The sequence below is a fragment of the Salmo salar genome, chromosome ssa27, assembly GCF_905237065.1.
Source record: "Salmo salar chromosome ssa27, Ssal_v3.1, whole genome shotgun sequence".
NCBI lineage: Eukaryota > Metazoa > Chordata > Actinopteri > Salmoniformes > Salmonidae > Salmo > Salmo salar.
The window spans coordinates 4,040,372-4,055,114 of record NC_059468.1 but is presented as its reverse complement, the minus strand read 5'-3'; the positions used below and the strand labels follow the sequence as shown (position 1 = coordinate 4,055,114).

At 44.9% G+C, this 14,743-nt stretch overlaps 1 protein-coding gene across 1 annotated transcript in view; it reads left to right on the top strand.

Moving 5' to 3' along the window:
• The window catches only part of LOC106588220 (low density lipoprotein receptor-related protein 12), a 39,661-nt gene extending 33,492 nt beyond the window's left edge, over positions 1-6,169 (top strand). Inside the window, exons 6-10 of the mRNA XM_014176997.2 lie at positions 760-990; positions 1,206-1,427; positions 2,344-2,813; positions 3,163-3,295; positions 4,158-6,169. Coding sequence (XP_014032472.1) covers positions 760-990; positions 1,206-1,427; positions 2,344-2,813; positions 3,163-3,295; positions 4,158-5,105 — 2,004 coding nt within the window. The 3' untranslated portion in view covers positions 5,106-6,169. The remainder of the gene's footprint in view (positions 1-759; positions 991-1,205; positions 1,428-2,343; positions 2,814-3,162; positions 3,296-4,157) is intronic.
• Positions 6,170-14,743: the final 8,574 nt, after the last annotated feature.

Genomic DNA, 14,743 nt, shown 5'->3' with positions numbered 1-14,743 from the left:
CCACATGGGACCTACAACTACAATATTGTTGATCCATTCTCAGATTTTTCCTATCACTGCCATTGAGCTCTGTAACCATGGCCTCATGGTGAAATCCCTGAGTTTCTGAAGAGGTAGGAAACCTCAGTTAGGAAGGACGCCTCTACCTTTGTAGTGACTGGGTGTATTTAAAGGGTAATTAATAACTTCACCATGCTCAAAATGATATTCAATGTCAGTATTTTTACTCATCTACCAATAGGTGATCTCCATGCAACTTATGTAATTTGTTAAGCAAGTTTGTACTCCTGAACTTATTTAGGCTTGCTATAACAGCAGAGTTGAATACTAATTGACTCAAGCATTTTCAGCTTTTCATTTTAAATTAGTTCTTAGAAAATGTTTTTCACATAATTCCACATTATGGGATATTGTGTGTGTTCAGACCAGTGACACAAAATCTATTTTAAATTAAGGCTGTAACACAACAAAATGTGGAAAAAGTCAAGGGGTGTGAATACTTTCTGTATGTATTTTCTAATTTAATTGAATATAAAGTGCTTTTGGGGTGTCTAATGTACAGCCAATCTTGCACAAGCTGTCCATTATTTTGCCCACTTGATAAAAACAAGGACCACAATTGAAAATACGTTTGTAGACCTTGTTTTCAATTCTCTACGATTTTTTTGTACTCCCATGGCCGAGGAAACTATATGTATTTTAAATTTGTAAAATAAAATTATAATATTAATATTATTAATTAATACAATTATCATTCAGTTTCCCTGCCTGTCCCGCTACACCCGTGTCTACACCTGCCTGCACGAGTCGCTCAAATGTGACGGCAGCATCGACTGCCAGGACCTTGGTGACGAGATCGACTGTGACGTGCCCACCTGTGGCGAGTGGCTGCGGAACTTCTACGGCACCTTCAGCTCGCCCAACTACCCTGACTTCTACCCACCAGGCAGCAACTGCACCTGGCTTATCGACACAGGCGACCACCGCAAGGTTGGATGTAGCTAGGACTGTTGATTTTTTTTAAATCCTCAATGATTTTTTGTATGTGTGTATTGTTGTACGGTATTCACATGGCTGAGACAACTATGGGTTTGTCTGAAATGACACGATATCCCTATATGGTAAACTATTTTTGACAAAGGCTCACCAGACGTAGACTATGTATTTAAAAATCATTAATTCATTCTTTAATGGATTGATTTCAGGTGATCCTGCGTTTCATGGACTTCAAGCTGGACGGGACGGGCTATGGGGACTACGTCAAGGTGTACGACGGCTTGGAAGAGAACCCTCGCCGTCTACTCCGCGTCCTCACAGCCTTTGACTCCCGTGCCCCCATGGCCGTGGTCTCGTCCTCGGGCCAGCTGCGCGTTCACTTCTACGCTGACAAGATCAATGCGGCAAGGGGCTTCAATGTCACCTACCAGGTAGGCGCATGAGTTCAACCCAAGTTTCTCCATATCGATTAGTTGCTATTGGTTTGGTTGCTAGGGCCGATTGATTCAATTAATAGTTTTCCAGGCAAAATATAGTAAGAGGTACCCACATCGTTGCATACTAGCTTCTTATTTATTGCACGGGAGAAAAGCTTATTTTTTTTTATCAAAACCAACAAGCTTGTTTATTTAAAGGGACATTTAGCCTTATCTCTGCCACTGTATATAGAATATTAACAACGTTACGTTTTTTTCATAAACATAAAAAACCAACAATCGTGTTTATTTAAAGGGACATTTAGCCTTATCTCTGCCACTGTATATAGAATATTAACAACGTTACGTTTTTTCATAAACAACCAACAAGCTTGTTTTCATTTCACTGGCAGAATTAGGAAGTTTCGACTTCCTGTCTATTCCTCTGCTCACAGTGTACCACAAGATCCAGCATTCATACCGAATGCACGACGGACCAGAGCAGGAAGCACTGCCCCACACAGAGCTGTAGTATTTCTGATGTGTCATCGTGTGTATATATAGGAATGAATCCGCTGAAAGACATCCAATGGCTCTATCGAAGAAGTACAACAATATCTACACGCACACAAATATATAGTGCCATTGGTATATCAGAGGCTTTGCGAAATGCCACAAAGCAGGACTTACTTCAATTTTCTGATCTCGTCCGTATTTTTGTCATTGGGTGTATTGTGTATCGTTAGATGCATGAAACCCAGACCCACTTTCTTTGAGGCCAAATATGTGTAAAACACATCTCACTGACCTAGAAGTGCTTCTGATATTTCCCTTTAAACTCTCCCTTGAAAAGTCTTGATTTCTTTATTTTGGAATCATTACGGATGCCCTCGAATCAACTAATCAATTAATCTACCTCATCTCCTGCCAGGTGGACGGTTTCTGTCTGCCCTGGGAGATCCCGTGTGGGGGCAACTGGGGCTGCTACACGGAGCAGCAACGCTGCGACGGTTACTGGCACTGCCCCAATGGCCGCGATGAGGTCAACTGCAGCACCTGCCAGGAGGATGAGTTTCCCTGCTCCAGAAATGGCGCCTGTTACCCGCGCTCGGACCGCTGCAACTACCAGAACCGCTGCCCCAACGGCTCGGACGAGAAGAACTGCTTCTTCTGCCAGCCTGGCAACTTCCACTGTAAGAACAACCGCTGTGTGTTCGAGAGCTGGGTGTGTGATGCGCAGGACGACTGTGGCGACGGAAGCGATGAGGAGAGTTGTCCGGTCATCGTGCCCACACGGGTCATCACGGCGGCGGTTATAGGAAGTCTCATCTGTGGCCTGCTGCTGGTCATCGCTCTGGGCTGCACCTGCAAACTCTACTCCCTCCGGATGTTTGAGCGCAGGTAATAAACTCAGACCCCATGCTATTACTCTTGTTATTACACAGTGGTTAAACAGTTATACAGTGCCCACATAAGTCATAAGACTTTGTTTCTGTCTGTGTGGTTTGCTATGACAGCTTTAGTATGTTTCACACCTACTACGAGAGATGATTGATAATCCAGACTAGTCTTTAGCCTTTTATAAATGCTGTCTTTGGATTCATATAGCTAGTTAGCTCTCTGATTTCTGTCTTTGATCTCCATCAAAGGACACTGAATGAACTTTGAAATGCTTTTTTTTTGTACATCTAACTGATCTGGTTGTGTTTGTTGCTTCAATTCCTTTGAATCCCTCTAACTGTTTCCCCAGGTCATTTGAGACCCAGCTGTCCAGGGTTGAGGCTGAGCTCCTGAGGAGGGAGGCTCCCCCGTCGTATGGCCAGCTGATCGCCCAGGGCCTTATACCCCCTGTGGAGGACTTCCCTGTCTGCTCCGGCAACCAGGTAAGTCTACATCTAGATCACACTGCCCTCTCTTGTTCTCCTCAGAAGATGTGATCCTCTTGTCCATACACGACTTAAGCTTAAGTCTGTGTTAAGAGTGCACATTTCAAGTCCGGACGTGAATGCCTATCTTTGTCATAGGATTGGAGACACCAAGAATCAACTCTGTAATGTCTAACAACCTGACTTCAGTAACAAAAGTTGAAGCGGTTTAACTGTGATTGATTACGTGGAAGTTGACTGGGATTGTTTAGTTAAACAACTGCTTCATGGAGAACATTATGGCTGTTTTTATATAGTAAGGTTTATTTGAGCTTGTACACATTCACAGCTGAAAGCTGAATTACAGTGTACAGACAAAAAGGGAAAGAAAAGATATGCGGGTGAAATGAAATAATGGATTTAAAGCAGATTGGAACTGGAGTGGAGGGAGGATCACGGTAGCAGCCAGGAGGGTCACAGTTAGTCAGCCAAACACGGACAGGTCCGGAGCCTCAGCCACGAATCAAGCTGTCCTGCCTGCTTCTCTGTATAGCCACTTGTATAGCCACTCCTCCAACAAGTTTGTTCAGCACCAACTTTTCTCTCCTCATAAAGCCTTTGTCATGGAAATCCAAACAAACATTCCGGTTTGCCGCCAGCTTACAACTATGTGGGATAAACTGTCTTTCCTGGTTTCTGTTGGGAGACACATTTCCCAATGACCTTCAGATTCACATCTCAGGAGTTTGATGTTAATTGTCATCTATAATAGATTGGATTACTTACTGTAAAGGACTGTGTAAACTGTTGATTTAAAAAGGGCTTTATTATTTGATTGATGATACTAACAGTCTTGCTGTTCTCCCTGTGTGTTGTCCAGGCGTCTGTGTTGGAGAACCTGAGGTTGGCTGTTCGCTCCCAGCTGGGTTTCACCTCCATCCACCTGCCCACCTCCGGTCGCCACAGCAACATCTGGCAACGTCTCTTCAACTTCACACGCTCACGGCGCTCCGGCTCACTGGCCCTGGTGTCTGCTGACGGCGAGGACAACAGCACCAGCAGCAGTAACGGTGGCTGCTCGGCCCACGAACCCGACAGGGCTGGACCGCACCGGGGGTTGCTGCCCCTCGACTCGGACGACACTGATACAGAGAGCGAGCGCCGGGATGTCCGTGGGGCCGTGGGGGGGCTTGTAGCCCCCCTCCCCGTAAAGACCCCTCCGGCAACTGCAGTGGAGGCCATCGTCTCGGTGTCGACAAACTCCACCACTTCCGCCCCTCTGCCCAGCTGTAGGGACAGCCACCGGGCTAGGGCCAGCCCAGCAGTGGTGGAGACACACACCATAGAGACCCCAGGGGGAGAGGCAGCAGAGCCTCAGTGTTCTGCGACCGGGAGGAGTCAGCTGAGCAGTGCCCTGAGCCGGGTCACCCGCAGCCTGCGCTGGGTACGTTTCTCCCTGGGCCGCTCCGGAGGCTCCTCGGGTGGGGGAACCCAGAACCACAGCCCTCTGAGGCACCTAGAGCATGGAGCAGGGACCAGGGAGGACGAAGACGACGTGGAGCTGCTTATCCCTGTTTCAGATGCTGCCTCGGACACTGACTCCACCAGCGAGACCTCCAGGCTCCTCAGCCTGGAGGTAGGTCTAGATCAGGCTGCCCCACGCCTATCATCCCCAGCCTCTCTCAGGTCAGGCCGGGTGTCCCTGGGCCGGAACGGGCCCTGTGAACACTGTAGCATGGTTCACACCGCACAGATCCCAGACGCCTGTCTGGAGGCCACAGGCAAGACGGAGACCAATAGTGATGACGAGTTACTTCTGCTCTGCTAATAGCTCTAACCTAAATGACGTTACAGTATGGCTCAACTGACTGTCAAAATGGACCGTCCCTGTCAAACTTTGCCATTTATTTTCTCTGGAAGAGGGCGGGGGGGTAAATGTCATTTTTATGCCCCGTTTTTGAAAAGTCTGTAGTTCGTACTGTATTGCAGTTTTCTTGGTGTATTCATCAGATGGTACCATCTCTGCCCTCCTCCCCCTCTTCCCCTCCAAGTTCCAGTTCCAGACCTTTCCCTTGGGAGTTCCAACTCAGCCTGGGAACTGGGGAGTAGAACTACTGAACCTTGACTTTGTCTAGCCGAGCAAAAGTTGAATTTCCTCCATAGCAACAAGACCCGTGCACCTGTGAGTGTGAGTTAGGCTTAACTCAAGGCAAGCAGAGTGGGACTGAGGTGTATAACAACGCAGCCACAGCACCTCTTCTTCTAACACTAATTTGGGATGAAGCAGAATAAATAAGCTGTCTTTTTATGTTCAAGAATAATGGTACGAGAGAGACCAAGTGTAGAGTACGTACAATTAACAAACTAAAGCCTATGAAAAGCTTGACGAGATTTAAAAATAGCTGTCAGCTTTATTTGATGTCAGTTGTTTCTTCTCCTTCAGTATAGGGAATGTGAGGGTGAGGGCTCTGAGTATCTGTGGCTTACCGTGTGATGGTATGTTTGTTTCATTTCAGTTCATGGGAGGCTGTGTAACTCCTTTCCTATTGAAAGGTACTGATGTGTTCTCATGCGTAATCTTAGCAAGAGCAGTTTATTTATGAAAAGTAAATTGCAGAGAACCTCTTTCTGAAGACGAAACTTGTATAACATCCACAGATGTTTGTTGTATTTATTGTTTTGTTACTGTTTTGGTAACCTCAGTGTTTTGGTACTGAGAATACTTGTGCCACTGTGTATATTTATTTCATTTTCAGTAGTTATTACTTGAGAAGATGCATGTCAAATTGTCTTGTGCTATTTTTTTGTTAAAGTGATACATTGAAAAACAAGTATATAAACATAACTGTTTTCTGCATGTAGAAAATCAGAATAAAGCATTCATCCTGCTAACTTGTTTGTTTCTTTGTTGGGATATGAGGTGAAATTTGTAATGCTCAAAGTCATTAGTAAATTCAGCACTAATGTTCGTACCTGTATTGCTGTCAATATTAGTTTTCTTTACTGAATCACCTGATGATGGTCGACAATATCACTTGACAACTAGCCTGCAGCTAGTCAAAAATGCGGCAGGTAGCCTAGTGGTTAGAGCGTTGGGCCAGTAACCGAAAGGTTCCTAGATCGAATCTCCGATCTGACAAGGTAAAAATCTGTCATTCTGCCCCTGAACAAGGCACTGTTCCTAGGCTGTCATTGTAAGAATTTGTTCTTAACTGGCTGGCCTAGTTAAATACAGGTTAAATAAAAAATGTGCATCCAATCCATCCAACAAGTATACTGAACAAAAAAATTTAAACAAAATCAGTCAATTCAAATAAATTCATTAGGCCCTACTTTATGGATTTCACATTACTGGGAATACAGATATGCGTCTGTTGGTCACAGACACCTTACAAAAAAGATAGGGGCGTGGATCAGAAAACCAGTCAGTATCTGGTGTGACCACCATTTGTCTTATGCAGTGCGACTCATCTCCTTTGCATAAAGTTGGTCAGGGTGTCTCTGGCTAAAGCTCTGGTGGACATTCCTGCAGTCAGCATGCCAATTGCACGCTACTGTGCCTCAACATGAGACATCTGTGGCAGTATTGTATGACAAAACTGCCCATTTTAGAGTGGGCTTTTATTGTCCCCAGGACAAGGTGCACCTGTGTAATGACCATGCTGTTTAATCAGCTTCTTGATGTGTCACACCTGTCAGGTGGATGGATTATCTTGGCAAAGGATAAATGCTCACAAATAGGGATGTAAAACAAATTTGTGCACGGAATATGAGAAGAACATTTCTGGGACATTTTACATGTTGCGTTTGTATTTCTGTTCAGTGTACAGTATATGTTAATGACAGCAGGCCTATAGTTAACTATTTTGGTTAGAAGCATTCGATTTTGAATTAGCATATGCCTACATTATGTTGGATTTGTGTGAGATCTGTTTTCACAGCGAAACATAATGAAATGTTAAGTAGGTATAGTTACACTTACGGTGCATTTTCAGAGATCTCCAAGATCCATGATTCGTACAGGGTTTAAGTTCAATGTTCTGATTTAATTGTTAAATGCTACATAACACTAATTAATGTAAGGAAAGAAATGTCGTGTTTTATATCACATGATCTGTGAAGACTCCAAGCATTAACTCATGAATTATGGACAATTCATGAACTAGGGTGCAAAACATGTATACTGCTCAAAAAAATAAAGGGAACACTTAAACAACACATCCTAGATCTGAATAAAAGAAATAATCTTATTAAATACTTTTTTATTTACATAGTTGAATGTGCTGACAACAAAATCACACAAAAATAATCAATGGAAATCCAATTTATCAACCCATGGAGGTCTGGATTTGGAGTCGCACTCAATTAAAGTGTAAAACCACACTACAGGCTGATCCAACTTTGATGTAATGTCCTTAAAACAAGTCAAAATGAGGCTCAGTAGAGTGTGTGGCCTCCACGTGCCTGTATGACCTCCCTACAACGCCTGGGCATGCTCCTGATGAGGTGGCGGATGGTCTCCTGAGGGATCTCCTCCCAGCCTGGACTAAAGCATCCGCCAACTCCTGGACAGTCTGTGGTACAACGTGGCGTTGGTGGATGGAGCGAGACATGATGTCCCAGATGTGCTCAATTGGATTCAGGTCTGGGGAACGGGCGGGCCAGTCCATAGCATCAATGCCTTCCTCTTGCAGGAACTGCTGACACACTCCAGCCACATGAGGTCTAGCATTGTCTTGCATTAGGAGGAACCCAGGGCCAACCGCACCAGCATATGGTCTCACAAGGGGTCTGAGGATCTCATCTCGGTACCTAATGGCAGTCAGGCTACCTCTGGCGAGCACGGAGGGCTGTGCGGCCCCCCAAAGAAATGCCACCCCACACCATGACTGACCCACCGCCAAACCGGTCATGCTGGAGGATGTTGCAGGCAGCAGAACGTTCTCCACGGCGTCTCCAGACTCTGCCACGGCTGTCACATGTGCTCAGTGTGAACCTGCTTTCATCTGTGAAGAGCACAGGGCGCCAGTGGCGAATTTGCCAATCTTGGTGTTCTCTGGCAAATGCCAAACGTCCTGCACGGTGTTGGGCTGTAAGCACAACCCCCACCTGTGGACGTCGGGCCCTCATACCACCCTCATGGAGTCTGTTTCTGACCGTTTCAGCAGACACATGCACATTTGTGACCTGCTGGAGGTCATTTTGCAGGGCTCTGGCAGTGCTTCTCCTGCTCCTCCTTGCACAAAGGCGGAGGTAGCGGTCCTGCTGCTGGGTTGTTGCCCTCCTACGGCCTCCTCCACGTCTCCTGATGTACTGGCCTGTCTCCTGGTAGCGCCTCCATGCTCTGGACACTACGCTGACAGACACAGCAAACTTTCTTGCCACAGCACGCATTGATGTGCCATCCTGGATGAGCTGCACTACCTGAGCCACTTGTGTGGGTTGTAGACTCCGTCTCATGCTACCACTAGGGTGAAAGCACTGCCAGCATTCAAAAGTGACCAAAACATCAGCCAGGAAGCATTGGAACTGAGAAGTGGTCTGTGGTCCCCACCTGCACAACCACTCCTTTATTGGGGGTGTCTTGCTAATTGCCTATAATTTCCACCTGTTGTCTATTCCATTTGCAGAACAGCATGTGAAATGTATTGTCAATCAGTGTTGCGTCCTAAGTGGACAGTTTGATTTCACAGAAGTGTGATTGACTTGGAGTTACATTGTGTTGTTTAAGTGTTCCCTTTATTTTTTTGAGCAGTGTATTATATTAAATGTAGTCTATTCTGTGTATGTTCAAGTGTTTAACATTGCCTTGGCTGAGAGGGTAGGCTACCGGCAGTGGTGTAGGCCAAGTGGAGGGTAAACGCTGTTCAAAAAAATGCATTGAAAGTCCAGGGAGAGTTACTTTTTTCACCGTGACCAGCAATCAGTTTACCCACCTATTATTTTTAACACTACATCACTGGCTACCGGTAGGTATATTTGTAGTTCATGTTAATACACATTTTAGCCTAGTTTAGTAAGTTGACCATGTCAGCAAGACGCATCAATTAATGCAGGCCTGATCAATGGCAATCACTGAATGTCATTAGGAACACTTGGTGTTTTGTAACATCTGGCTATTTCCATTCATCAAATGGCATGAGTATACATGCAGTTTGGATGCTGGAATTATTTTGGAGTGGAAGAACATGCCTTCTTTTTGAAGTTATTTCTTGGACAATCAGATGAAAATATCATGACTGGTTGAGTTCATGCCACTTTAAAATGTAATTATGTTTTACAGTTTATTATTAGGCCCTTAAAAAAAATCATGCACAAGCTCAATACTGAGACCCTCCCGAATGTCATAGCATAATTCACATCCCTTATATTGTACGACAACAGGTTTGGGCAGCTGCCATGGTAATACCTGGCATTGGAGTACTCTGTAAGTTAGCGTTTTGATGGTCATCATGCATGCATACTGTGAGAAGATATCTACTGCTCTCTAGTGGCAGGACTTTCCATTCCATGTCCACTTTCATAAGCAATATAAACAACAAAGTACATCACTGAAGAACACATTTATTTGGGCCTGTTCAACGTGAATTGTTCAATAGCAGAACTAGTTTGATGTGTCTTTTATTGGAAACATGCTGTTGTGATGATGTTAGGCCTATCTGTCTTAAAGCCAATTTATTCTTGATCCGAAAATGTGGTCGGAGGCACCGTATGGATGATGTAACGCAATTGCAGAGCTTATGGTGGCATGCAGAAGCTCCGTACTGGAGGTCCAGTATAAACACAAACTCGCTTCCTTGACAACTTCCTTCACAACAGCTCTGCTCAGCGAAGTGCAAGAAGTACAGTTTAAGTCAGAAGTTTACATACACCTTAGCCAAGTACATTTAAACTCTGTTTTTCACAATTCCTGACATTTAATCCTTGTAAAAATTCCCTGTCTTAGGTCACTTAGGATCACCACCTCATTTTAAGAATGTGAAATGTCAGAATAATAGTGGAGAGAATGATTTATTTCAGCTTTTATTTCTTTCATCACATTCCCAGTGGGTCAGAAGTTTACATACACTCAATTAGTATTTGGTAGCATTGCCTTTAAATTGTTTAACTTGGGTCAAACGTTTTGGGTAGCCTTCCACAAGCTTCCCACAATAAGTTAGGTGAATTTTGGCCCATTCCTCCTGACAGAGCTGGTGTAACTGGGTCAGGTTTGTAGGCCTTCTTGCTCGCACACACTGTTTCAGTTCTGCCCACAAATTTTCTATAGGATTGAGGTCAGGGCTTTGTGATGGCCACTCCAATACCTTGACTTTGTTATCTTTAAGCCATTTTGCCACAACTTTGGAAGTATGCTTGGGGTCATTGTCCATTTGGAAGACCCATTTGCAACCAAGCTTTAACTTCCTGACTGATGTCTTGAGATGTTGCTTCAGTACATCCACATAATTTTCCTACCTCATGATGCTATCTATTTTGTGAAGTGCAGCAGTCCCTCCTGCAGCAAAGCACCCCCACAACATGATGCTGCCACCCCCGTGCTTCACGGTTGGGATGGTGTTCTTAGGTTTGCAAGCCTCCCCCTTTTTCCTCCAAACATAACGATGGTCATTATGGCCAAACAGTTCTATTTTTGTTTCATCAGACCAGAGGACATTTCTCCAAAAAGTACGATCTTTGTCCCCATGTGCAGTTGCAAACCGTAGTCTGGCTTTTTTATGGCGGTTTTGGAGCAGTGGCTTCTTCCTTGCTGGTCGGCCTTTCAGGTTATGTCGATATAGGACTTGTTTTACTGTGGATATAGATACTTTTGTACCTGTTTCCTCCAGCATCTTCACAATGTCCTTTGCTGTTGTTCTGGGATTGATTTGCACTTTTCGCACCAAAGTACGTTCATCTCTAGGAGACAGAACACGTCTCCTACCTGAGCGGTATGACGGCTGCGTGGTCCCATGGTGTTTATACTTGCGTACTATTGTTTGTACAGATGAACGTGGTACCTTAAGGTATTTGGAAATTGCTCCCAAGGATGAACCAGATTTTTTTTATGTCTTGGCTGATTTGTTTTGATTTTCCCATGATGTTAAGCAAAGAGGCACTGAGTTGGAAGGTAGGCCTTGAAATACATCCACAGGTACATCTCCAATTGACTCAAATTGTGTCAATTAGCCTAAAGCTATGACTTAATTTTCTGGAATTTTCCAAGCTGTTTAAAGGCACAGTCAACTTAGTGTATGTAAACTGCTGACCCACTGGAATTGTGATACAGTGAATTTTAAGTGAAATAATCTGTCTGTCAACAATTGTTGGAAAAGATGTATTGTGTCATTCACAAAGTAAATGTCCTAACCAACTTGCCAAAACTATAGTTTGTTAACAAGAAATTTGTGGAGTAGTTGAAAAACTAGTTTTAATGATTCCAACCTAAGTGTATGTAAACTTCTGACTTCAACTGTATAAATGCCCTGACTTCTGCAGAGCCCGTATCACCACAAATGCTGCACGGTCAATGCAGACGTCGGATTGAGCATGCAGCGACTTTTACGGCAGACTAAAGGCGTCCGCATGCTTCCCAGCCGCAACAGTTCATGCATACATTATGATGACATTCTGTTATGTTTTTGTACGTTTTGGACTTATGTGTTTTTTATTTTTTTGAAGAAGCCTAAGTTCGGAGCCGAAGTCTACACCCCTTTTTCTGTGATTGGTCAACAATAGGGATTCTTCAATAAAGTCTGTTGTCATTCAATGAGAGACGACGGAACTTTGCACTTGTCAACTTCTGCTTACAGACGTATCTAGCGGGCGGCGAGTAGTGCGGACGAAGTGGAAGAAATTAGAAAAGGTTGGAGAAGCAACAGCTGTTCTGGAATGTTAACAACATGGGTGTATGTTCTGATGATATGAAGCAGGAGGATGTTAATATTTTGTAGTACCCAGGCTCAGCAAGGGAAGCTTCTGCAAATAGAAAAACTTAATGGGAAGATGATTAAAAGCCATGTCCCTGGTGCTTATCCTAGGTTGAGGGGAGTCATCTCTGGAGTCCTAATATCTATGTCCATATATGATATTAAAGAAAATGTAAAGGGAGGCAGAGTGATTGATGCCAAAAGGTTGATCAGTAGGAAAAAGGATCAAAGAAGTGAAAGCTTATCAGCACTGCCGAGGTTTGAGAGGATTGCGGTTAATGTGGGAGCAATGTGAAGGTTAGGTGTTGTAATTGTGGTGGGGGGGACATAGTGCAGCATTTGGTAAATGCCAGGTGCAAAGAGAGGCCTTTCAGGTTATGTCGATATAGGACTTGTTTTACTGTGGATATAGATACTTTTGTACCTGTTTCCTCCAGCATCTTCACAATGTCCTTTGCTGTTGTTCTGGGATTGATTTGCTCAGAGATATAGAATCAATCATGACGTATCATATGCAGAGGCTGTAAGACATATTGGTAGAACTACAATGCGGACTGATGGAGCCTACATGAATGTTCCTATAGTAAGTGGACCTACTGTCGCGGCTGGTGCTTCTGCTGGTCCTGGCATGGTTTTGAGGAATGTTCAGAAATCTTGCGTTCATTAATGTGCGGTGTCAAAGGAAACTTTAATAATGAATAACGTTGACTTCATAGCTTTTATTGGTAAGGTTATCAATTTGACTCAGGTTGTGGAAAGCATAAATGCCAGGTTGATAGTTATTGTGGATATGGCAAAATAGATATTGGGGGTAACAGATGTCATCAGATCTCTGTAGTTTTCTTTCTTTACTGGAAGAGGAGACTCGTAGGCCCTGGGTTAGTGGCTTGCGAATGAGGTATCTTGAGTTCTATATTCACTCTTCAGCCTACAGACAGATCAGGACTTCCATCCCTCATACTGGCTGGGGCTCTGACTAGTGTGTATGTTCCAATGATCATCAGCTGAAATTATAAAGGACGTCAGAAACAATATTTACGATACAATTCTAAAAGTTTTTTCAAACTAATGCCCTACCATCACTTTTGGTATAAAGCAGTGTGCTGGATTAGGAAACCCCTCTAAAAGACAGACAAACAGCGAGAGAGACAGAGAGATATTTTAGTACCTGAGAGTTTGAGTCATGTAAGTGAGGTGATGTGTAGTGCAGCTGGTCGCTTGAGGACAGAATCTGCTGGAAGTCTTCACACACCATTTCAATGACATTCAAGGAGTTTTCAGGTCTTGCTTGTGCAATCATTTTTGAGGGGGCAGAGGGGCATGTCTGGGGGAGAGAAGGAACTGGTCCTTACCATCTTTAGACTTTGAAGAATGGACAGACCCTCATAGGCCTGGGAATCTGGAAACGATAGGGGACCGGGTGATGCGATTCAGGATCTTGAATGGTCCTATGTAACGTGGAGCAAGCTTCCGCAAGTCCACCTTTAAGGGAAGATCACAGGTGGAGAGCCTCACCCGTTGACCCGGTCGGAGGAGACGAAGAGGCCCTTGATGCCGGTTTGCCTGGTGTTGGTGTCTGGCAGAGGAGCGGAGCAAGGAGGATCGTGCTCGGAATCCAGGTGGGTCAACATTGTGGAATGAACGCCTCGGCTGATGACAACCCAGCTTCGGCCTCTTGTTCAGGAAATGGGGGGGGGATTGACAATCGAACGGCAACGAGTTTGGCAGTGTGTTATGAGCATATTCCGCCCAGACGAGGAACTTGCTCCAGTTGCTGGCCTGAGTGGAGATGAATCAGCTCCTGGTTAGCCCGCTCAGTTTGCTCATTAGACTGTGGGTGGAACCCTGAGGAAAGATTCACCGACACCTCTACAGGGAGCAGAAGGCCTTCCAATACCGTGCAACGAACTGTCCTGGGGAAGTCCGTGTAGTCGAAAGACATGGGTAATCATGAGATCAGCGTTCTCCTTCACTGAGGGTAACTTGGGTAAGGCAATGAATGGGCAGCCTTGGAGAACCGATCTACGACCACCAGGGTAGTGGTAAGCCCTTGGGATCGAGATAAAGTCTACAGACAGGTGGAACCAGGGCCGGCTAGGGATGGGTAGAGGTTGGAGCCACCCAGCCGGTCGCTGTCATGAGGACTTGCTTTGGGCACCGGTGGAACAGGCCGCAACAAAGGATCTCACATCCTCAATCATGTTGGGCCACCAGAATTTTGCCTCAGGAACTCCAGTGTCCAATTTACCCCTGGATGCGCAGTTAATTTAGAGGAGTGTCCCCATTGTAGCATTGTAGCATAAAGTATTTTAGTGGGACCCTCGCCGGGGTCAGGTTCTCAGGTCTGGGCTTGTCGTACCCGTGGTCTCAATACTCCATATCACAGGGGCCACAATGAAGGAGCTGGGGATGATGGGCTTGGTCCCGAGTGGCTCAGTTGGTAGAGCATGGTGTTTGCAATGCCAGGGTTGTGGGTTCGATTCCCATGGGGGACCAGTACGGAGAAAAAAATGTATGAAATGTATGCATTCACTACTGTAAGTCGCTCTGGATAAGGGCG